This window comes from Rattus norvegicus, chromosome 5 (assembly GCF_021556685.1).
Source record: "Rattus norvegicus strain SHRSP/BbbUtx chromosome 5, alternate assembly SHRSP_T2T, whole genome shotgun sequence".
NCBI classification, from domain to species: domain Eukaryota; kingdom Metazoa; phylum Chordata; class Mammalia; order Rodentia; family Muridae; genus Rattus; species Rattus norvegicus.
The window spans coordinates 152,734,006-152,758,897 of NC_141538.1; the positions used below are offsets into that span (position 1 = coordinate 152,734,006).

At 47.3% G+C, this 24,892-nt stretch overlaps 2 protein-coding genes across 9 annotated transcripts; one reads left to right on the forward strand and one right to left on the reverse strand.

Annotated features, from left to right (window-relative positions):
* The first annotated feature begins 335 nt into the window (after window positions 1-335).
* On the forward strand, window positions 336-12,930 carry Aunip (aurora kinase A and ninein interacting protein). Its single transcript, NM_001399336.1, has 3 exons — window positions 336-482; window positions 10,640-10,769; window positions 11,934-12,930. The coding sequence occupies exons 1-3, from the start codon at window positions 405-407 to the stop codon at window positions 12,767-12,769; spliced, it is 1,044 nt and encodes a 347-aa protein (NP_001386265.1). The 5' UTR covers window positions 336-404; the 3' UTR covers window positions 12,770-12,930.
* Window positions 12,931-14,490: 1,560 nt separating this feature from the next.
* Window positions 14,491-24,792, reverse strand: Mtfr1l (mitochondrial fission regulator 1-like). 8 transcript variants are annotated; one of them, NM_001436720.1, is made up of 7 exons: window positions 24,741-24,792; window positions 22,061-22,186; window positions 21,585-21,689; window positions 20,063-20,172; window positions 19,620-19,831; window positions 18,393-18,678; window positions 14,491-15,886 (listed from the first exon to the last, which is right to left on the reverse strand). In NM_001436720.1, exons 2-7 carry the CDS (start codon window positions 22,073-22,075, stop codon window positions 15,781-15,783), a joined length of 834 nt encoding a protein of 277 aa, NP_001423649.1. In that variant the 5' UTR covers window positions 22,076-22,186; window positions 24,741-24,792; the 3' UTR covers window positions 14,491-15,780. The 8 variants fall into 8 exon arrangements, with proteins under 8 accessions (NP_001423649.1, NP_001423644.1, NP_001423648.1 ...); NM_001436715.1 differs by having other exon boundaries at window positions 18,393-18,714; NM_001436719.1 differs by having other exon boundaries at window positions 24,717-24,743.
* Window positions 24,793-24,892: the final 100 nt, after the last annotated feature.

A 24,892-nucleotide genomic window follows, 5' to 3' on the forward strand; every position in this document is an offset into this window, starting at 1 on the left:
TTTTTCGGAGCTGGGGACCGAACCCAGGGCCTTGCGCTTCCTAGGCAAGCGCTTTACCACTGAGCTAAATCCCCAACCCCCTATATGAATATATTTTTATTTTATTATATTATATATAATTATGTATTCACATATTATAGTCATATAAATTATATGAATACATCAAAAGTGCAGTCCTGCCCAACCAAAGTTGGTGGAGTCTTACTCAGAGTCTACACAGGAATGAATAGCACTGCGGGGGGTTGAGGGGGGGAAGTGACCAGGGCTCCTTCGCTCAGTGGGCGTGGTTAGAGGCGGAATTACGTCACGACGGCCGGGCGGAGCCCCGCCTCCTACAGTGGCGGGAAATCTGAACGCGGGTCTCCGCTAACGGCCGCTACAGGGGCGCGCGGTTCTCGGCCGCTATGAGTCGTAGAGGGCCAGAGGAGGAGGCGTGTGGCGTGTGGTTGGACGCAGCGGCGCTGAAGAGGCAGAAGATGCAGGTGGGACGCCGTCATTGAGGCGATACGCGGACTTTGGGGACGCCTGAGAGACGGGGTCGGCACGGTGGGAGGACGGCTTTGGGGCGACCGGCTGCGCGAGGCCAGAAGCTGGCGCCTAAGTCGTCCTGGGGCGTGCTGGGAGAGGCTCAACTACTGGTCACCTACTGGGTGTGTTCTGCCGAGCTTGCCAGAACCAAACATCGAGAGTGCAGAACGGGGATCTGGCCCAACATTAAATGAGCATCCCTGGGGTGCTGGAGACGAATGGACATTTAATATGCGTTGGCTGTCATTAATCTTTTTCTCCCCACCAGTGAAAAAAGGTTGAGTAGTCCGGGTTCACCCAGTTCGCCCATTACCAAGTGTGAGATACTTGCTTGTTTAGCATTTTATGCTGGCTGTTGTTAGGGTTTCAGATGTCACCTTGTTTGGTAGAGCTATATGGTAGTATCCGTCCAATTACCTAGGCAGAACATGTCTCCAGAAGTAGTTTCAAGAGAAATGTGATTTTTGGAGTTTAGAAGGATTGCTATTGATTTGAGACTATTAAAGCACATTGAACGGAACAGGTGGAGATCTGAGATTTAAGTTTGATTAGCTGGCTATAGACCAGCTGTTAACCATTTTTTTTTCTGATGAAAAATTGGAGACTCTTTTTTTTTGTTTTGTTTTGTTTGTTTTGAGCCAGGGTTTTTCTGTTATGTAACTCTGGCTGTTCTGGAACTCCCTGTGTAGAGCAGGCTGGCCTTGAACTCAGAGATCCACTTGTTTGCCTCCCCAAGTGCTAGGATTAGTGTGTGCAAGCACGCCCAGCTGAAAAAAATTGAGGATTCTTAAAGTCATCTTACAACTGAAGCAGTTTTCAGTGTTTCTCTGTGTAGTCCTGGCTGTCCTGGAACTCAGAGATCTGCCTGCTTCTGCCTCCCGAGTGCTGGGATTAAAGGCCACCACTGCCTGGCCGAAGTAATTTTTTGAGGGGTAACAAATTTTCACATTTTTTTTTTCCTCTTAAGAACATTTTTTGGAATAGGTAATATATTGATTGATGTGTTCTGTGATTTAAACATATAGTCTAAACATTTAGTCTATGAAACATACTCCTGGCTTTGCCTGTAATTTGTGTGTGTGTGTGTGTGCGCGCGTGCAAATGATTCTTTTTCCACAAATAGTTGCATGCCATACGTCGTTTAGCAATTTGAGTTTAATTTTTTTTTTTTTTTTTGGTTCTTTTTTTCGGAGCTGGGGACCGAACCCAGGGCCTTGCGCTTCCTAGGCAAGCGCTCTACCACTGAGCTAAATCCCCAACCCCTTGAGTTTAATTTTTAAAAATTACTTCAATGCTTCCCCCCCCCTTGTGTCTGTTGTCCTTAATAAACCTCTTACACGTGGAAAAAGATGATGTATGCGTGGGGGGGTATGTATACGAGTGTAAGTGCCCACAGAGGTCAGACAGAGGTATGAGAGTCCTCCTGCTGGAGCTGGGGTTACAGGTAGTTGTAAGCCACCTGATACCCTGGGAATCGAACTTAGGTCCTCAGACAGAGTATGCGCTCTTAACCTCTAAGCTCTCTCTCCAGCCCATCCCCAGCCACCCCTGGATGTCTGTATGGATGACTTTAGAGGGGAGCTGTAGTTGCATTCATTTGTGAGCTGCCTGATGGGAACTGGGAGCTGAACTTGGCTCCTCTGGAAGAGCTGCAAGCTTTCTTAACTACTGAGCCATGTCTCCAGCGTGAAGCTTGGGGTTTACTTCTTGCCTTGTGAATCACGTTTTCATAGAGCTGCCTTCATGCTTTTGTAATGTTACATGCATAGCATGTCGTTCATTGTACGCAGTAATATTACTGTAGTTGGCTCAGGCTGCCATAGTGAAATACCATAGACTAGATGGCTTAAACAACAGAAGTGGTTTTCTTCGCTGTGAGGACTGCCAGTCTTTCGATCTGAGTGTCGTCAGAGTCATGTTTTGGTGAGGATTCTCCTAGCTTGCACACAATGTGCTTAGGTGGCATTGTGATGACTGACTGTGTGGATGCGTGTGTGGAGGAGGAGAAATAGCAGGCTCTCTAGTGTCATCAGAGGCTCACCCTCACCCTCATCCATTACTAATTACCGCCATCTCCAAGTACCATCTCACTGGGAGTTTGTTTCAATATATGAACTCCATGTAACCATAGTTCAGTCCATAGCAGAGGGGTGTGTGTGTGTGTGTGTGTGTGTGTGTGTGTGTGTGTGTCTGTGTGTGTGTGTGTGTGTGTGTGTGAGAGAGAGAGAGAGAGAGAGAGAGAGAGAGAGAGAGTCAGTAGTTCCTAACTAATAAAGAGTTGCGTTCCATCTTGTGCTATTTAAAACAGCTTCCGAGCTGGTTTAATGGCATGTGGCCCAGAAGCTGGAGGCAGTCAGACTCCATATTTGAGGCCACCTTGGTATGGATGAGTTCTAGGTCAGCTCGCACTATACAGTGAGACTGCCTTGGGGGATACAGCAACAAAATCACCACAAAACCCAAAAGTCATGTCTTGGTGAATGTGGCACAATCTTACCGTATGCATGTGCTCTTCGGTACCTATGTAATATGTGTGGCTAGCTTTGTTTGTTTTCTTTTTATGTAGCCCAGACTGGCCTGGAGCCTACCATTGTAGACCAGGCTGACCTTGATCTTTTTGATCCTCCTGCTGAGATGACCTGGTATATGTAATATTTAAAGAAAACAATAAATGCTAGTGTTTCCCTGTTGGTTTGTGGACCGGAATGATAGCACTGGTCAAACAACCCTAGGCTTGTGATCGGTATCTAAAGGGGAATATCGTTCTTAAGGGCCGCCTCTGAGCCTGTAGGGCCTGACATCTGTGAGTAATGGAGTCATAAATGAATTGAGTCAGAGGACGTTTAACTGGTTTTTGCTGCCTGGATTGTTTGCTTGACTGTGAGGAAAAAATCCACACACTTAGCCATGAATGTGTATTTTCCTACTGTGTTCTCTTAAAACACTTCAAATACCAGACAAGAGCACTACAGTGTCTAGCAGACTAGAAACTTGCCTCCTCTAGCCATCAGAGAGGCACATGGCACACTGGCCAGTGCTTTGAGAACCTGTCTTTCCCCTCTCAGTCCTTGAATAAAACTTATTTTGGAGAGAGTGAGGGCAGCACATAGTTTGACCTATACTCTAGAGTGAGTTTTCGTCTTACCTGTTCTCACTGCCTCAAGCATGCAGTATTGACCTCACTACAGAGGTTGTGGGACAGTGAATAGTGGTTATTTTCTTTTTTATGGTTTAAGAACTATTTAACCAGGCATGGTAGCATAGGCCTGTAACCCCAGTGTTCAGGAAATGGGGATGGGAAAGTCAAGAGTTCAAGGCCACTGGGCTTCATGACAGACACTCATTTTCATACAGGCTTATAAAAATAAAACCAAACAGATAATACTGAATTATTTTAAAAACAAAAGGCCTCATTGGCGGTAGCCACAGTAACACATTGATATCCTTCAAGACGTGTCCCCTAGTCTAGTGGGTATTTGAAACCTTAGTACTGAACCCTATATTGGCTGTATTTTTTTTCCTGTTGATAGATACCTATGAAAATTTTTTGATTATTAAGATTTTGGTTTGGTTTGGTTTGGTTTAGGTTTTTTTGAGAAAGTATTGCTACATAGTCCTGGCTGTCCTGGAACTCACTATGAAGACTAGGCTGGCCTTGAATTCACAGAGATTCACTTGCCTCTTCCTCCTGAGTGCTGAAATTAAAGGCATGTACCACTATGTCCAGCATTTATTGAGATTTTTATTTTAGAATTTTTATTATTGAAACAGTGTTTCCCTATAGTCCTGGCTGCCTTGGAACTCATTATGTAGATCAGGTTGGCCTCTCCCAAGTATTTGAATTCCAAGTGTGTGCCACCGGAAGGGCAAGATTTATTTTTAGTTATGTATGGGTGTACACGTCTGTGTTGGAGTATGTGCACATTAATGCTGGTGCCTGTAGAGGCCAGAGATCCTCTGGAGTGGAGTCAGGCAGTTGTGACCCTATGCAGATACTCGGGTCCTTTGGACAAAACGTACTCTTGACTACTGAATCATCTCTACAGCCCTTATTAAGACAGGGTCTCAGCCTGGCAGTGGTCCCACACGCCTTTAATCCCAGCCCTTAGGAGGCAGAGGCAGGTGGATCTCTGAGTTCAAGACCAGCCTGGTCTACAGAGTGAGTTCCAGGCAGTCAGGCTACACAGAGGAACCCTGTCTTGAGCCCCCTCTCCCTCAGGGTCTTGTGCATTGTAGGTTGTCCTTGAGCTCAGATGTAGTCATGGATGACCTGAACTTCCCATCTCCCATCGCTCATCTTCTGGGTGCTGGATTTTAGGCATGCGCCATTATGCCCAATGCTATAAGGTGCTAGAGATGAAAATCAGAGCATCCTGAATGCCAGATGAGCACTCTGCCAACTGAGGTACATCCCAGGCCCTAGAGCTTTACCTTATAAAGAACAGTAATAAAAATCAGAGCAATATACTGATAAGCAGGTTATGCAGATGGTCTCTTTGACTCTCATGGGAGTGTAGAGTACACAGTGAAGTGCACTGGCTAAATACGACAGTCATGGCGGAGTAGGATGGTGTAGAAACTCACCTCAGTAGGCAGGGTGACACATTACATTGTACACTTGTTTATTTCCATAATTTCCACTACCGTGTTAGACTGGAGCTGCTGTAGGAAACTGAACACAGAGCAGAGCCTTGAGTAAGGGAGGTGCTTTCCACACACTGGGGCTACAGCTATACCTTCACGTAAGACCCCCAAGTTCTATGACTGAAAGACTAATTTATAAAACTTTCAAGTTTTATCTTTTTTTTTTTTTCTTTTTTTCGGAGCTGGGAACCGAACCCAGGGCCTTGCGCTTGCTAGGCAAGCACTCTACCACTGAGCTAAATCCCCAACCCCAAGTTTTATCTTTTAACTATGCTTAAAAAACATTGAAAAATCTGCCCCTGCCCCCTTGCCCCAGTGCTTTGCTGCCACTCAACTCCTCTCCCTGGCTTTTTAGTCCTTTGCACTTCATATGCAGATGTGTCCCTATGGGCACATGTGTGCGGGTGTCCTTGTGAGCCCTTAGGAAAGGTATTTTTCCTACACATGAGGGAGGTGGCACCGATGTAAGGTGATTAATGCGTTTGCTGTCTTCATTGTGTTACATTTAAATGTCATTATAACTAAAGGAAGGGCATGACCAGGAGAGATGGGACTGGGAACATACCAGAAACCCGGGCTGAGTCATCGTGGGTTTCTAGGCCAGAGAGGTGGAACAGTGGCGGCTGCCTGCTCCTGGGCAGCTTTATTAGCATTCATCCCGTCAGCACATTCTCTGCTGGGCTTCCAGCTATATTTAGAATTCTTCCCTCCATTCTTCCTCCTTCCTGTCCCATCAGTGTGCCCTTGGGTTGAACATAAGGCCTCCCTGTATCTAAGCCTCTTACATGGTTTTCAAGTCCTCGACCACCTCCATATCATCAGCTCTGTCCCCCCAACCCCGCTAAGGTCTCACTATGCTTCCAAACTCAAAATCCTCCAGCCTCAGCTTCCCATGTGCTGGGGTTAGGAGAGTGCCTCAATGCCTGGTCTCGAGTTGTGTTTCTTACTGTCTCTCCCACGTGGCCAGAATGGCCCTTTGCTCAGTTAAACTGAATCCATCTCCTCATAACATCCAGAAGCCCCTTTAGTCCCGCAAGCACTATTTGGACAAACATATGCTGTCTGCTCAGCCTCACTCTGCTCCAGCCACACCGACCCCACTGCTCATCAGGTCCCTTGGCCTGGTGCATTAGCTCCAGAGCGGATGGAGCCGAGTCACATGCTCCATTCTGCGCTTGCTCCGATCCCAGTGTTATCAGTGAGTTCTTCCTTAGCCACCATAACGTAGGTACCTTGGTCCCTGCCGGACACACTCATCATCCTTGCTTACTCTTTCACTGTAGCACGTCATTCCAGCACACAATGTGCTCTGTATTTAATCCGTCCCTTTTGTCCTTCTCTTCATTAGACTGAAAGGCCGCAGGAGTCTTTACAGTTGTCTCAGTAAATTGGTGTCTGCCAAGTGACCAACCAGCCCAGCCTCACCATCTCTGCTGCTGTTGCAGTGCCTCACTCGTCCTCTGAGGGATGAGTGGGAGGACTTGGAGTGTTTTTGGGTAAAAATAGGCTGGAGACATCCAGGAACGTGGCTGCTGACGTGTTTATTAACACTCCTCCTTGCTGATACTACCTCCTTTCTTTGTAATAGAGAAGAAAAGCTTAGTTCACTAAATGGAAAGAAAGGCTTAGCAGTAAGGAGTCCAAGAGGGCAGCACTTGTGGGTGTACACCTGTAGCCTGGCAAAGACTGTCATCTAGTCTTATGCTTGTGTCACCCTGGCATCCATTTTAGTCAGAAGTTACCTTTTCTCAGGCCAGAATTGGAGGTCACTGACTGTTTAAGTTTCCAAGTTTGTACCCTAATCTAGAACCCCACAGTCCTCAGTGTGGTCAATCCAGTCACCTGCCTTCCACAGCTGTTTGCCAGTGACACTTCCCGTGAGACAGCTAGGTGTAGCCTGGCTGCCTGGCTTTACTTATCTTCCCACCTGACTGGGTACGAACTCTGATCTCCGAGAACTCACATCTGCTTGCCTTAACCACCAATTGAAACTCTCCAAGGGAAACTTGCTCGCATAATGTCCTGACTCATGTAAAGGGCATTAGCCCAGTGGCTTCTTGTCTGTTCTCCTGCCTTGGTTTACAGTCTTGCACCGCCATAACCAGCAAAGAACACCGCCCCCCCCCCCCCCATGCGAGCTGACCTCTTGCTTGTTGAGCATTTTGTTTGTTTGCATTTCAGTATCTTGCGTGTAGATACTCAAATATCATTCACAATATTTCACACATTTAACACGTGTTCCCATAAAATTGAAAGACCATATGCCAGCGTGGGCATCTTACAATGTGCTGGGTAGGTTCCAAGAGTGAGTATTTCTAAGGAGCAAGGCAGAAGTGCTTTGCATTCTAGTTTTGGGATTCAGATTATGGATCAAGATAGTCCCAGGCTTTTTCTCAAAATTAAATTCAGCGTGAAGCAATAAGGACCTCTCTCTTTCATGGGAAAAATATAATTGTCCCACTAGCAGGAGAACACGGGACATGGGACCTCACGATTGTCTTACCTGGGTTGTGGGAACTCCAGTGTGAGCCCTGGGAATGATTCGGCCCGCAGTTCAGCTGGCCATTTGTACTGCCCAGGCTTCCCTCACAGCCAGGGTAGCTTGAGCAGGAGATCAAGGGTCTGCAGTGTCTGGAAGTCACCTCTGAACTGCAGACCCTACCTCGGCTTCTCCAAGTCCCAGTCTTCCTATTGGCCGGGCGTGGTGGCACAAGCCTTTAATCCCTGCACTGTGGAGTCAGAGGCAGGTAGATCTCTAAGTTCCAGGACAGCCTGGCCTACAGAGTGAATTCCAGGACAGCCAGGGGTACAAAGAGAAATCCTGTCTCAAAAAAAATGAAGAAACGAAAAGAAAACAAACAAAATGTGGACTTAGTTGATCAGGACCGCAGTGCTCATTTGGGTGCCCGCTGACCCGACAGTGCTTCCGAGCAGCAGGCTAGGGAAGCCGCCAGGGTTTCTCCTCCTCTCTCCCTCCAGTTCTTCACAGCCTGCTGTTCATAGTATTTGGGTTTTGGTTGGGTCAGATAGTTCTGTTTCTTTTGTAATTTTAACTTTTCATGTGTATGAATGTTTGCTCTCATGTATATCTGTGTACCACATGTATGCCTGTTGCTGGTGGAAGCCAGAAGACATTGGTTCCCCCGGAACTGGGGCTACAGATGGTAGAGACTCCCATGTGTGCAGGTCCCCTGGAAGCACAGCTAGTGCTCTTACCAGCTGGGCCGTCTCCCCAGTCGGCACTGCTCTGTGTAAGTGTTTGGTTTGTATGTAGCCCTGGTTGGCTTAGAACTTGCTATAAAGACCAGTTGGATCTTGAATTTGGAGAAATCCACCTGCCTCTGCCTTTCCAGTGCTGGGATTAGAAATGCGTGCCATCATACCTGGCAAAATCTGACTTTAAATGTACAATCTTGTTTTAACCACTTGAAGTACAACAAGGTTTCCAAATGTGGAACTGAAGTCAACTTCTGCCTAGAATTAATAATTTGCTGTCTAGTGTTTGTGTGGTCTAAGCACTTGGGAGGTGGAGGCAGGAGACCCACAAATTCAAGGTCAGCTGGGTCAACATAGTGAAACCTGTTAATAACAACAGTCTATAAGTCCACTTCCAGGAGAGCTGGTGCTCTCTTCCAGCCTCCGAGGGCACTGACATGCACTCAGTCCACAGACATGTAGGCAAACACTCGTACTGATGAAATAAAAATAAACAAGTATGAAGGGGAAACCGACAAGTACATTGTGAGGGGAAAAGAACCGTATTCACAGCTGGTTCCGAGGGGAGCCTGGTGCACCACTGTGAGATCAGCGTGGGAAATAGAGCAAGCTCATGGCCCAGGCCTTCCGCTCCTGTTCCCAAAGGACTTACAACCTGCGGCAGTAAGTCCTTTATTTAGTGTTTAGTGCCACTCTATTCCTAATCCTGACGAGATGGGATCAACCCAGATGTCCATCAACAGGTGAACTGAGTGGATAATCAAAGCATGCTATATATACCATAAAGAAAATGAAATTATGCAGTTGGCAAAAAAAAAAAAAAATGGATGGGATTTGGCTCCCAGTTTGAGGACGTAGTCCATGTGGTGGTGAAGTCCTGGCCGTCTGTACAGCTGAGGGCAGTTGCTCACATTGTGTCTGCAGTTAGGAAGCAGAGTTTGAGTGCTGGTGGCCCGCACGGTGCCACCACCTCAGGTAAGAGAGCCCTGAACAGGCAAGGCCAGAGCTAACCTCATCTAGATAATCCCTTCCTGGTGTGCTCAGAGGCCTGTCTCCTTGGTTATTTTATCTCCTGCCAAGTTGACAGTATTAATGACCACGGTTAAGACAGTCATTTTCACAATCTCAATTCTTCAGTGAACATGGGAGATCTTTTCATCTTCTAGTGTCTTCAGTCTCTCTGAGTGTTTTATTAAAGTTTCCATTATAATTGTAGAGATCTTTCACTTACTTGGTTAAGTTTATCCCTAGGTGTTCTCTCTTTTTTGAGGTAATTTTGGATGTGGCTTCTTCCTTGGCATGGTTGTTACTGGTATATAGGAAGGCTACAGATGTATGTAAGCTCATGTATCTTTCCACCTTGTTGGAAGTGATTGTCAGTTAGACTTTTCTAGTAGTGTAGGGTTTCCTTGTCTGTAACAATTTCATCTTACGAACAGGGCTGCTTCGGCTTTCCTACCTGCCACCTTCCATTTGCCTCTCTCCTTGCTCCAGCTCAGACTGCTGGCCCTGGTGGAGAGCAGACAGAGTAGACACCTGTTCCTGGGGTTAGTGGAAAGTTTTCCTAGGTAACATATGTTGCCTTTACAATTATTTATGTTTCTTCTATTCTGGGTTTCTTCAGGACTTTGACCATAAAGGGATGTTTGAATGATTTGAGCCCAACCCATATGGTTCTGTGGCCATGTTCTTACCTGTTAAGTGCATATTTGAAAATTATCAAAAATTTATTGATTGCTAGTACAGAATCAGTTATTTCTTTCTTTTTTTTTTTTTTTTCCGGAGCTGGGGACCGAACCCAGGGCCTTGCGCTTGCTAGGCAAGTGCTCTACCACTGAGCCAAATCCCCAACCCCTGAATCAGTTATTTCTAAATCTAAGGGAGAGGGCCTCATCTTTGCATTCTTTGATTAGTACTGTTTGGTCAGTCTTACTGATAACTCTTGGATATTGGAAAGACTGGGCTGAAGTAAGGATCCTCACAATGGGGGTTGGGGATTTAGCTCAGTGGTAGAGCGCTTGCCTAGCAAGCGCAAGGCCCTGGGTTCGGTCCCCAGCTCCGAAAAAAAGAACAAAAAAAAAAAAAAAAAAAGAATCCTCACAATGGGAGGAAGCAGAGGGAAGTGACGTCCAGCACAGATCACCTTCCTAGAGAATGGGGTATGAGTTGGGCCCACAGGGTGGGACTACGATGCCTCCAAGAATCACTGCTGTTAATAATAGAGATGGGTTCTGGTATTTTTCTCCCTCAGACACATTTACTCAAACTAGGCACCAAAATGCTGACGTTGCTTCCTGGAGAGAGGAAACCTAGTATTCCTTTTACTCAAAGAAGAGCCACCCGGCAGACCAGCATCACCTCCTTTGTCACCTCACAGCCAGGTATGGCAGCCACTGGAGACACCGGGATCTGAGGAGCAGAACAAGGGGGTCATTTCCCCGTGGTAGAGTCTTTATAAACCGTAGATGTTGCTTTGGAGAAGCTGGATATTATACATACCTCTATACGTGTGCTTGCTGGTTCTGTTCTGCTCCATCTAATTTTAAATATTGTCTTCACTGATAGAGCCGTGAGGGAGAGCATAGGGAGAGCTGTCTCAGAGCAGGTTGGAACACACAGAGCCCTTCGTGCGCACTGTTCTCCAAACACAACGTACTTTTCTTTTTTATATAACAAGGGAAGTTGCCATTCCTCCACTCCCCCCACCCAAAACACTCACTATTTTCAAAATCTGGTGTATTTTATATACTCTATGTTGAATTCTTAAGAAAAATTGAAGTTTCTCACAGAATAGTGTCTGCAATATATCTTAGCAGTAAAAAGAAAATCCACCATTCTGCTTTTTAAAATTCTTTATATAATTTGAGTGTGATTTGAGTGGATAGGAATCCTGTTTCATTCATCTTTAAGGGAGAACAGGATCTATCCCACGCTTACTGAAATGGACAGGCTAGACACTAACTTGTTTTTCGTTCTAACTGGTTGACTTAACATCCTACTATCTTCATTGGCTTTCTCATGAAATGTCTGAGTTGTGGAGAAATGACATTTATTTTTATAATTACTTAAAAATTATACTTTGATTGCTAATATGATTTTTTTTATGACCTTACAAAACAAATGTCCACGCATATTTCCTTAAGGATAATGCCTGGGTATGTAGTTAGCCAAGGCAGGACCGTTGTTTAGTAGAAACCATAGTAAATAAAACAAGCGAAACTGTTACCGTTTGGCTCTTTGTTAAGAACCTTGTGATGAAAACTGAGTTGAAGAAGTCAGCTATGGTCTGACTGTAAAGCGTCTTTGACATATTAGGCAGAGGGTACCTCCCTGGAAACATCACGCTTGAATAGGGGAATGTATGATTGAGGTCTTAGAGCTTTCAGCAGAGAAAGCAGGATTGAAAATAGGACTATTAGCCTTGAAGTTGTTTCAAGAGTCTGGGACTCCTGTACTGCAGGAACAGTGCCTGATACTGGATTGGAAAGTCCAACGAACTCCTGGCCAGAGCATTTTCTCAGTGTAATTGTCTTTCGTTTCATTAGGAATGGCAAATGGTGGTAACCAGAAGAACGCGTCCTCTCTCAAAGAAAATCAGATCAACAGAGAATGCAAGTCTAGAAGCCAGCTAGACTGTTTGGACCAGGGATTAGAAGATGATTGCTTGGTGTCCCCTTTGGCCACTTCAACTCCTGCAGACATCCGGGAAGCTGGACATTCTCCTCAGTCTTCCCAGATTTCAGGCTGCCAGAGTTTGGAAACAACATCTTTGACTATGATGTCTTTTCCCCAGCCAGTTGTCCTGATGGGCACCGGAGAAAGTAAAGCCCCCTTGGCTTCTTCCTTTACCCAGTTCTTAGAACGTTCTTGTTTGCTGGATCAAAGAGAGGCCAAGAGGAAAAGGGAAGGACTTTGTGGATCTAAGACGGACTGTCCAGGGATGGGAAGCCACATCAGACCACCTGGGGGTAAATGCCATCAGCCCTTGGACAAAGCCAAAGTGGAGAAAAGGGCGACTGCCAAGGAGAACAGGCAGGCCCCTGTGCATCTTCAGACATACAGGTTTGGATCCCACAGTGGGAAAAAAACATTACTGGTGACAAAAAGCCCTTGTCCTCTTTCTGTATTTTCCTGGGACATTGACAGGAAAGACAGGGACTCCTGGAGTCAGCTTTTCACTGAAGATTCCCAAGGCCATCAGGTCATTGCCCACAGCACTAAAATGCCTTTCCAAGATGTAACCAATGCTAGGAATCAAGGCTCAGGGCAGTTTCCCGACAGCCCTCAGGCCCAGGGCCAAGATGGGCCTACTCTGTTACATCTGCAGCCACACCTGCTCTTTACCCAGGACTCTGAAGGTAATCGGGTTATCAGGCACTAGTTTTAGACGTTTATGTGAGTGTATCTTGAAGTGGCAGAGCTGGAGGAAAGTGGGGTGGGGCTGGGTAAAGATTTGTTTGGTGAAAGGCCAGGTGGGATGAAGCAGTTGTCACTATGGAACATTTTCTGTATATAAATAAAGCAGGCAGTGTGTGGTAGGCATGCTGGTTGGTATCGTGCTTTCCACTCAGGAAGGTGACTGGTGCATCCCGTGAATGGATGTGAGGACTGAGACGGCAGGACAGGACTAACTGAAACCAACTCTGTTCCCGGAGCTGCTCCTCTGCCCTTCTAGAGGCCTTGCAGTTACTGCTCAGATACGAGCGCTTTTCCTCTCTGGCTCATTCAGACTCCCAACTGCAGCTGAAGAGAAGCCTACCGCCCCAGCCCGGGTGTGTGGAGCTGGTGGAGGGGGTGCATATGGCAGACGATCATGTGTCCCCCCTAACCACCCAAGATAGGGTTTTTCTGTGTAGCTCTGGACGGCCTTGAACTCACAGAGATCTACTTGCTTCTCTATCACTTCCAAGTGCCGGGATGTACCACCACAACCCACAGGTCATCTCTTTGTTGGTGTTAACTGTACATTGTATGCTTAGAGCTGGACAGATGGCTCAGATGGTAAGAGCACTTGCTGCTCTCATAGCGAATCCAGGTTCAGGTACCAGCACCCATGTGTCCATTCATAACTGCCTGTAAGTCCAGTTTTATGGGATCTGACCTGTACAGGCACCAGACACATGTGGTACATACAGACATGTAGGCAAACACTCATACACATAAAATGAAATTAATTTCTAAAAAGTGATTTTCTTTATTTTTTTATACCCAAATCTGAACTATCACTCTTCCGTGACTCTGGGTTAATGTCTGGAAAGCTGGCTCTGGTGGTAATTAAAACGTTTATCAAAGCTACACACTTGAGTACTGGACCAGCCTGGGCTAGAATGACATTTTGCTCCAAGAGAAAGCAACGTTATGATGTGTGAGTACAGATGCACGTGCCACGCAAAGGGCAGCTTTCAGGAACTGTCTCCGCTGTGTGGACTCTGGACCCAGGGCACCAGGCTGAGTGGCAAACACCCACTGAGCCTTATTTATTATATATGAGTACACTGTAGCTGTCTTCAGACACACCAGAAGAGGGCATCGGATCTCATTACAGATGGTTTTGAGCCACGATGTCATTGCTGGGATTTGAACTCAGGACCTCTGGAAGAGCAGTCAGTGCTCCCAACCACTGAGCCGTCTAATACAGCCCCGCTAGTCAACTTTTTAATAAAAATGGTGTCACTGCCCTGAATTCCACCAATCACAACTTCTCTGATTTTGCCTGTATTCTACCCAAAGCACCTCTGTTCTTGTGGCATTCTGTGTGGCAGATGATGCAAACCACAGTAAGTTACCAAAGGGAATTTTTACGAGTTTGGAATAATTTTCTATGGAAAGGATAAAATTCCTTAGAATAAGATGTACAGGTGTTTTGTCTGAATGTATGTGTACCTCATGTGTGAGCCTGGTACCAGCAAGGCCAGAAGAGTATGTCAGATTCCTAGGACTGGAAGAACAAACAATTGTTAACAGTCATGTAGGTGCTAGGACTCAAACCCTTGTCCTCTGGAAGAGCAGCTAGTGACTTCTGGGTCATTCCTCCAGTCCTTGGAAAATTATCTTGAGGTTCTCAACTTGTGGCTCTTGAGGTTGTATTTATTTACATTAAAATTTTTTTTTAAGATTTATTTATTTATTATATGTAAGTACACTGTAGCTGTCTTCAGACACACCAGAAGAGGGCATCGGATCTCATTACAGATGGTTTTGAGCCACGATGTCATTGCTGGGATTTGAACTCAGAACCTCCGGAAAGAACAGTCAGTGCTCCCAACCACTGAGCCGTCTATACAGCCCATATTACAACTCTTAATGGTAGCAAATTTAGTTATGAAGTAGCAACAAAATTTTATGGATGTGGGGAGAGGGGGTCACCATAGCATAAGGACTTGTATTAAAGGGTCACAGTGAGCACCACTGTCCTGAGGGCAAGAAAGGAAGTCAGGAGCCTGTTTTTTAAAAGTTCACATACCTTAGAATCAACAGGAGCCCTCTCTTCACCAGAGGCCACTGTGGTCAAAATTCAGAGACAGAATAAAGAAAAACTACACCATTTCTCCAAATCCTTCATTTAATATCAGGTAATGCTTCAACTCAAAACACACAGTATTCATACCATAGAGAAAAGGGCCCTGAGGGCACCTGAGTCATGCATGATGCAGTAAATAAAATCTTGACCCAACCTAGAGAGATCAGTCACTGTCCTAGAAGGATGGTATGCTCTTTTTGTCTCCACATTTCTCCTTCCAAGATGGACTTAGTAAGTCCATGGAAGAAAAAAAAATTCAATCAGTGGAACTAATGAGGCCCTGGAGGGTAGATCAGGTTGTAGTTTTATAAAATGTTTAAGAAAAAACAGGCCAGGCCTCCCTGCAGCAGCCCAGATATTGGCTGGCCCAGTGGCCTGCCCTCTGCAGCTAGAGGGAAAGGGTGACTGTGGGCACTGGTGTATGTCTGTGATGAAGCAGCAGAAGACCTTCCTGTGAGCATGAACTAACAGCCGCTCCCCCTCAGCCCTGTGGTGCTGCAGGGAAGCTGCCGAGAGTGACTGCTGTGCACAACATGTCCAGTGAGACCAATTATGGAGTCTAATGCAGTGAGTTAATTAAGTCATTCATAGAGGGCTTATTTTTCAGAGACAAGAAAAAACAAACTTCACGCCTTAAGCAGAGATACTCCACTCTACCCAATTACCTGTAACAAATGTCACATCTCCAAAAACCATAGACCTTAGACTCTGCCAGGGTTTAAGTGCAGGTAACAAATAATCCAGCTCTTCTCTTCCAGCCCAAGCCCTAGTCAGCAAGACTGTTCAGATCTCAACTGAGACAGACATCTGCAGTGAGGAAGGCAGCTATTGAAGGAGTTCAGGAGCAAGAGAAGAGTTTGCAGTCAGTGCTGTCAGTTTCCTTTTCTACTGATGTCTTCTTCCTTCAGGGCAAACTTCCTCCTAAGGACCTCAGAGATAAGGACAGCAGGGTCTTCTTCCTTCAGTAAACTCCGGCTCCTGGAGACACAAGAGCTTGTGTTTAGAGAGCACTTGCTCTTTCTGGGGCATGGTGTATGTGCACTTTTTACCTCCCGAGTCTTCACAGCAATTCTGTGAAGCACCTGCCAGTGCGTGTTCCCGCACCTATGGGAAGATTTCGCATGCGGACCTGGAGTTAGTGTTTGGTCTTTAAAACCAAGCTATCTGATCTGGATCCCATCTCCTAACTAGAATGCCTATATTTCTTACACAGCTACAAAATATGGTAAGATGAAGGCCTATCCATTAGTTGCAGTTCTGATCTTACCTCAAGAGGGTCTGCAGTAAGTAACTGATGGCTCAGCCATTCTGATCCTTACTAGTTTTGGAGAGTACGACCTGGATTATTCTACCACCATCCTCCTTAGATGAGCTGTTTGATTGTGTGCGCCCCCACCCCACCCCCCAAAAGATCAAAAGCATAGCAAAACATCTACATTATAAGGAACTGTGCAGGGGCTGGGGATTTAGCTCAGTGGTAGAGCGCTTATCTAGGAAGCGCAAGGCCCTGGGTTCGGTCCCCAGCTCCGAAAAAAAGAACCAAAAAAAAAAAAAAAAAAAAAAAAAAAAAAAAAGGAACTGTGCAAACAAACTGAACTCTAGGATAGGTACACATTTATGACAGAAGAGCATCCTGGATACTCTGGGAATAGTTGTCTGAAGCTGTTAACTTGTACACTTGTTTCCTGGAGGTGCTTTACTGGTCTTTGAAGAAACAAGAAGGTCAAAGATTGACTTCAAATCTGAAAGTAAAAGGACTGTCTTTGGTCTAATCACATTATCTGAACTTTTGCTGACCTGGTTAACTGAACCATTCTTTTTTTTGGTTCTTTTTTTTTTTTTCTTTTTTTTTTTCGGAGCTGGGGACCGAACCCAGGGCCTTGCGCTTCCTAGGTAAGCGCTCTACCACTGAGCTAAATCCCCAGCCCCGTGAACCATTCTTTATTAGAGAAAAAGATGCCAGGGCACTTGTGGGGCAGGTTTGGCCAAGGTTTTGTATCTAATTTGGTCCAAGAAGCCAAGTACTAGAAGCTCAGCTGGTGACAAATGTCTCTATTTCTAGCACTTAGGAAGCAGAGGCTGAAGGACCGCAAGTTCAAGACCAGCTTGAGCTACACGAATAGACAAGCAGTATGTTTTATATCACTGACTAGAAGAAAAGGAGCTCAGGGCCAACCAAATGAGGTGAGGTGGCTGCTACATTTGGGGGAGTAAGAGATCAGAGAGGAGACTGGGTCTGCAAGTTTCAAGGACAACTATACTGGGCACCCACCACCAGGCTCCATGTCCAATTAAGGTGCCCAAGAACAAGGTCCCCTGTAGTCTCACTACATCTGGAGTAGCTGCAAAGGACAGGCTCCCTGAGGCAGTTCTACAGCTTGTCTACCAGGAACCGTACAGGAGGCTCAGAGAATGGCCTTGCTTCAAACTCCAGACCTGCTCAAATTCCCTCAGATTTGAGCAATGTCAGCCACGGCTTCATTCTCTGGGTATTGTGCTTTGATGAGTTTAATGTGTACAAATTTGGGCCAGGTGCAGTGGCTCATGCCTTTGATCCCAGCACTTGGGAGGTAGAGGCAGGCAGATCTCTGAAAATTCAAGGCCAGCCTGGTCTATAAAGCGAGTCCTAGGCCACCCAGGGCTTTACTATGAGACCTTGTCTCAAAAAAACAAAAAAACCCCAAAAAGCCAACCAACACCTTAAATTTGAGCAGGTTTGACAAGTGGCCAGATTTCTATGAATTTTATATAATATATATGAAGGCATGAGTGGTGGCAAATTCCTTTAATTCCAGCACTCAGGTGCAGAGGCCAGCCTGGCCTACAGAGGAGCTCCAGGATAGCCAGGGCTACACAGAGAAACCCTGTCTCTTGGCTTTCAAGTCCTTGAACTTGAAGGTTTTACACTACAGAGTACTATACATAGAGTGCAGGGCCTGCAGAAGCCAGAGTGTGCGATCCTGAGCTGGAGCTACAGGTAAGGAGTGCTGTGGGTACTGGGAATCAAACTTTGCAGGAGCACATAGTGCTCTTAACCACTGAGCCATCTCACTATCTTATACAACAATAAAACCTCCGTTACAAAATTCTCCGTCCACCAAAGTTAGAGACACCAGTATGTCCTATAAACCTTGTTTTGAAGGATAGAGCATGTAAACTAAAAGGCTACTGAATCTGTTTCTAAACCAATGCATTGGTGTTTTGCCTGTATGTATGACGAGTTACAGACAGTTGTGAATTCCTATGTGGGACCTGGGAATTGAACCTGGGTCCTCTGGAAGCGGTGCTCTTAACTGGTGAGCTCTCCAACCCACGGCTGCAGTCTTAACACTCGATTGAGGTAAGTTACTAGCATGAATGCAAAGTGCTGCTTCCTCCTCAAACTAGGTCCTAGTCAGTCAGCAGGCTTTGTGAATGCAGCAACTTGATCATTCACCGTGAGCTAGGAGTGACCAAGAGATTACCAGAGCTGTCAGATACTCACAGGTCTTGGCTCTGTTTTATCCGATGAAAATCCTTCAGGATGCCCATCATGTCTGCAAAGCTGCTGGCCTTGGACAGAGAGATGCAGTCATCCTCTTCAGACGAGCTGCAGGTAGTTTTGTGTTCTGATTTGCAACATTCAGGGCTGGCAGAACAAAGCAGGGGGATTGTTGGAAGCTCGGGGACCTCAACCTCAGTCTCCTCAGTGATGTCACTAATGACAAAGGAAGTTGTAGAGTGGAATGAGGATCCAAAGCAAGGCAAAGGAGAGGAGACATTTGAACTTCCTGAAGATAAGAAATCTGGCGTTAATGAGGCCGAAGCTGAAAGAGAAAACAATAGGCATAATGGACACCGGGCTGAGTATAGCAGTGACCTCACAAGCACTACCCACAGAGCACACTCATCCCCTGGGCTGGCCTCATGACATGCCTGAGTGAGGTGCCATGGGTGGGATGTCCTCAGGGAGTCTCTCCTGAGAGCTCCACCTAGGCTGAGAAGCACTGGCTTCTAAGTGTCCAGGGCGGAAACCCCTTCTCATAGGAAGCCACGGCTCCTAAATGCTCCCGTTTTGCAGTGGGATGTGGGTCTGAAGTCCCATTGCTTGTTTTTCCCAAGACAGTTCCTCTGTGTAGCCCTAGCTGTCCTGGAACTCACGGAGATCTGCCTGCCTCTACCCACTAACTGCTGGGATTAAAGGTGCCCACCACCACCTGGCTGGAAGCCCTGGTTTAATCTGAAGCCAAGCGAGGCCTGCATCTCCTACATTTGTAATTTTCTCAACTGGTGATGTTTGGCTTAATATTTTGAATTCTATCTATGAGCTTGAATTGTTCTAGACAAAAATCCCTGTTTTAATTGAGACAGTGGTTCTTCAGAGTTCCTAAGATGTTATTACACTTATTTACTGTGTGTGTGTAGGGACAGGTCAGGGACAACCAGAGTCTGGTCTTTGTTCCCCCATGTGGGTCCTAGGGATGGAGATGGAGCTCAGATAGGCTGGCTTGGTGGCGGGTGCCTGCTGAGCACCTCAGAGCCCTGTGCCTATCTTCCTGAGTCTCAGACTGTCATTTGTCATTTTTCTCATCCGTATCTTGCTCACTAATCAGGGGCCGGGAAAGGACAGACACACAGACACACAGACACAGACACAGACACACACACACACACACACACACACACACACACACTCCACCCCCCCCCCCCATGCTTGGCGTGGGGCTCCTACCTGCATCTGCTGCCACTATTTTAGCAATCTGGCTGCGCAGGTGGCTTAGTTCATCCTGCAGCTCAGTGGTGCGGCTTAGGGCAGGCAGGGCTGGCTTCTTCAGGGCCAGGAGCCTCTCCTCAGACCCACGCAGATTGGGCACTGAGGCATTCCGTTGCATGACAATCAGAGGGCTGGGCTTCCAGGTATGTCTCAGAGGGCGTGTATCGCTCCTGGGCCAGAGAAGGGAAAAGATGTCTTACTACAGACAGCTGGCCACTGTGTATCCCTGATTAAATTCTTTCACCCCACAGGTCCCACTTCCCTTTAAGCCCACAGCTCTCAATCCTATTGCCCGTCAGCCTCTTATAAACACCCTCCTGGCTCACTGCCTCATTTGGTAGAAACTGCAGCAACACCTCGATTGGTAGAAACACCAGCAGGGCGGCTGCTGCCTCAGCTACCTGACCCGAGCATATGTCTCCTCTTCATCTGCGGCAATCCAGGCGATGTCAGCCAGAGTCGGGACTGGAGGCACATCTTTCAAACACAGGTCAGAGATGTTGGGCAGGGTCTGTGAAAAAGCAAAATTCTACATTTACCCAGCATGATGACAGCTAGTCAGATTAATGCAAAATGGGACACCAACCCACTAGGTGAGGAAGGCTTCCTGTTTACAAACCAGGCTATTTAATGGGACTGGCCTGAATTGCCCCTCCCCCCTTTAATGTATTGCCTGTTCGATGTCTGTACAATGTGCATACTTGGTACCCACAGATGCCAGAAGAGGGTGTCAGATCTTCTAGAACTGTAGCTACAGACAGGTGCCCATGGGTACTGGGAATCAAACCTGCATCCTCTGGAAAAGCAGCTACTGAGCCATCTCTTCAGTCCCATATACTAAATATTAATACTCCTATTACATACTACTCTGAAGAACCTGTGTCCTGAATTGTCTTTGCTCAGCAGCACCTGACAGTGGGCAAAGCCAACTGTCAGGAAACTTCCACAGTGTCACATTACACAGCTTCATTGTCCTTTGCTTGCTTCTGAGTACCCAGGACCTCCCCAAGTTCCTTTGATAGTTCTGGACAGTGTTCTGTAATGACACACTTGTCTGGTAACTACACACTTCTAATCTTACCTAACACTAACTGATACCACTTCTAACCCCGGATTCAGTTCCTGCACAGACCCTACCTACCTACCTACCCACCCACCTACCTACCTGCCTACCTACCCACCTACCTACCTACCCACCTCCCTACGGTCCTCAGGCCTGTGTCTCTGCCTCTCTCTGTGCCAATAATGCTTTCACGTCTCCATTTCCCATACTTGCCACCATAACCACCTAACACAGGCTGGTGCTAACCAGTTCTTAATGGAGGCAGCTGAGTCTAATCAACATTATTTCATTTTTCTACCACAGAAGCAGGTCTCAGACTTCGCCCAGACAGGAATCCCTACTGGAGAGTGGATGCTTTTAAAGCCTCCATAGACACAGAGTAAAGAGCCTAGTAATAGAGTGGCCATGTCTGGACAGAAGAGTATGGGGATTTGAGGCCACAGAGAAGCTGGTGAGAAAAGCAGGTCTACTCAAGAGTCACAGCACTCAGGTAGGGAGAGATGCAAGGCACAAACGCCTCAGCTCTAACGTAAGCCATCTGGAGATTTGGTCTAGCAAAGGCTTTTGGGCCTGCTTTGATTAAAAAAAATGCATTGCTGGAAGCTTATAAAATCTGAGTCACTTAGTAGCAACAAAGATAAGATGAAAGACCGTCAATTTATGAACATGCTGGAAGTCTGACTGTTGTGGTCACACATCTGTGTGCAATTGGAAAGGCATGGAGACCAGGATCTATTATAAGTACTCAGTAAATGAAAGTGACCAGGAAAGCAAGCAAAAGCCTTGGCAATTGGCACAAAAGCAGCATCTTCCTCCCATACTCTGAGCCTTTACTTTTCTTACTCTTCCAGTATACTCACCTCAAAGGATGCCCGTGGACAAGGTTTCAGGGGCAGATTGGTCCCAATTCTTCTTACCACACTGCGAGCAGCCCCATGTGGCTTGTTCTGCCAGATTGGGATAGTCTAGAGAAGAGAGACAGACAACCCCAAACCTCAGAGGAGTCCAACTACTGTTCCTTGCTTGCCTTTCTCTTCTTGGAGGTGAGTCGAGGCAACTGTTAGGGCTAGTCTCTACGCCTGCTGCTGCTTAAGTAGTCAGTGGTTGGGAGATCTAGAGAAGGAACTAGAATTATCTGGTGATATGACTGTTCTGGCTCCCTGTACAAAAAAGTAAAAAACATGGACTTCTGAAATACGAAGAAGTAGGACTCCAGCCTTGCTCAATGGCAGGGCTTCAGGGAGAAGCAAAAATGAACTGGTGTCTCAGGACCTTGTATAGTTCTTAAGCAACACAGTACTCTGTCTCTCTAGCCCCCTGCCCTGGGCCTCCTTACCACATTGGCTTCCATTCCTGATGTTTCAGCCAGCTCCTGCACCCAAAGGACAAGGCACCCACAGGGAAGGCTGGAGGTGTGACTCCTTCATATCAGGCCATTTCCCGGAGCATGAGACTTCCTTTCCTGCCAAACACCCCAGAGAGCAGGGACTCAGAGACACAAAACACCTCTGCAGAGCCATGCTAAAACCAACACTGCAATGTTTAAAGGAAGAAAGCAAGCCCAAGAGGCTGCCTGTCCTTGTCCCTGGCTTTTCAAAACCCAGACCCATTACAGGCCATGTTTCAGACCTGCCGAGAAAGCCTGGCCAACCCAGGGAAACTCCCAGGCTCTAAGTTTAACTGAGGCAATGCCTAAAGATAGAACAGTTTAGTGGTTACAAAGCCCAAAGGAGAGCAAAACCAAGAATGCCGTCCAAGCCTAAGCATTTATTCTTGAAATCAAGTGGATAAGAAAGAATCAACAGCCAACTCATGCTAATTTCAGTCTACTGGGCTATGGGCTTTAAGTGCTTTTATGAGCTTTAAGTGGTTGTAATGCATCACCCCACCCCAACTGCAGCATTCTGTCAGAGCCGCACCTCCAGTCCCAAGAGCCTTTTCCTCTTTTTCCTTATCTAGGACTGTCTTGTAATGTTTGGGACGTTGTGTTCTTCATTGGTAAAATGGAGAAAGGTATAGTTGCCACTCTAGGCTGCTCTAAAGGTCAGTGAAATAGGGTGGGTAAAGTGCTCAACAAAATTTTTTTTTCTTTTCTTTTTTTTCCGGAGCTGGGGACCGAACCCAGGGCCTTGCTTGCTAGGCAAGCGCTCTACCACTGAGCTAAATCCCCAACCCTCAACAAAATTTAAAACAAGACAGTTATTCCTGAATTTTGAAAATTCATTTATAAGGTTAATATGCAAAGCAATACTGACTGTACCTTTCACAGCTGCCCTGGCATAGAGTTCAATCAGTGAGCTTTTTTATGTCCACTAAAGACAAAAATGCCCACCAGTGCCAGGCATGTAGACATTTGTGCTTTTAGGGAACTCAAGTCCAACAGGACAGGACCTGGACACATTTTCCTATGAAAGGCTGGGCATCATTAAGAGGCACACTAGGCAGGTGGGCATATAAGGTGACTACAGCCCAGGGCCCCATGGTGAACTCGGAGAGAATAGGAAAGTGAAGGACTTCTAAAGAGGACAGAGCATCCCAAGAGATTGCAAAAGGTAGACCAGAGGTCTTTGCAATTCCTGGGTGAGGAGTCACTGGAGAACCTCAGTCTAGTTCTCAACAGTGAGGAGATAAACTGGATGGGCAGTCTCTCTTAGGGAGAGTTGTCATGACGTACATGGAGAGAGGAAAGGACTTGTCTGGCCAGTCACCATGCGGCTGTTCAGTGAACAGTGTCTGATACATGCAGCCCTGTTGAAGCCTAAGAAGTCCCTGTGTGCCAGAATTCTTGCCAAATGTCACCTAACTATGCTGCTCTTACCATTATGCCCTCTCCTGTGTTGCTTCATCTCCACAGACTCCAACCAAACGTAAACCTCAGGTGACAGCATTTAACAAGCTGTCGGTCCTATTGCTCTGGTGTTTAAATCTTTCAACTCTCCTAGACGCCACAGTCCTGCTAGCAGGGTGTACCCCATCTTCCAGCTCTCTTCAGACCAACCGTTTGGCAAGCACAAGACTTTAGGTCATACCCCCTCCCTAGTCCTCTGCTGGGACCATGCATCTACCGAGCCACCAGCTCCCAACACACCTTTTCTGTGTCCCAACAAAATTCTTCCTTGTCCAGCTCATCCCAGCCCCTCGCACTCTGCTCATCCATCACTCTGTCCCTGGCAGCTTGGGTCCTCAGTTCACTAGGTAGCAGCCTGAAGAATCGCCTTCCGAGGCTGCTCAAAACTGGAAGTAACCAAACGGCCCACATCCCTGCCTCTGCCAGCCACTGTAAGCGCTTAGCTTTTAAGAAACCGCTGTAGGCGACACTAACTTAGCTTCGAGGCCCCGCCCCCCGCGTGCCCGCTAGACGCTCTTGCCCGTTCCGCAAACTGGGTCTTCACACCTTGGCGCTGCCGCAACCCCTTCTGCGCTGGCCGAGCACGCGTCTTTACGTGCGGACTCTCTCGGCAGACCCTCTCTGTTCCGAGAAGGGCCTCGACCCGACAGTCCTGGGCCACTGAGAAACTTTTGCCCAGCGGTGCCTGGCGGACACCCGGGCAGTGCGCGAGGGTCTCACGAGGCGCGAATGGTCAGCCAGATGCAGCACCTTGCGACCTCAACAACGCGTCCCCAACCCCGCGACGGCGACCCGGCTCGGGCCAAGGTCGGTCAAGTCCTTACCGCGCGTCCAGCGGCCCTTGGACCCACGGGCCGGGCCGGAGCGCACAATAGCCTCCAGGCCGGCGTAGGTCCCAGAAACGCCGCGCGGCCCGGGCGTATCGCACTCCAACGGCTGGGTCGACCCCAACCGCTGAGTGACTTGGCCAGCAACTACGCCTCGGGACTAGTGTCCTCACTAAGGGGGGCAGACAGCGGCGCCTCCCGCGAGAACTTGCACGGGAATAGGGAACGCGCGCTCCGCTGCGCCGAGACGGAGACGCCGGTGACGCACCGGGTCGCTCATCGAGCCCGCCTTCTGCGGTACCCCGTTTAGGGCTCACCTCAGATTCGAGCTCCAGACTCACCTCAGCCCCTCCTACCACAGTGGGCGGCCAAGCCTCAAACGTCCTCACTTCCGCTGACCCGCCTCCGGAAGCAATCATTTGCAGCTGCGCGGCAAGCCACGCGCCCAGGAGAGGCGGGCCTAGCAAGGGGCCGGAGCGGACGCGGCCTCTGA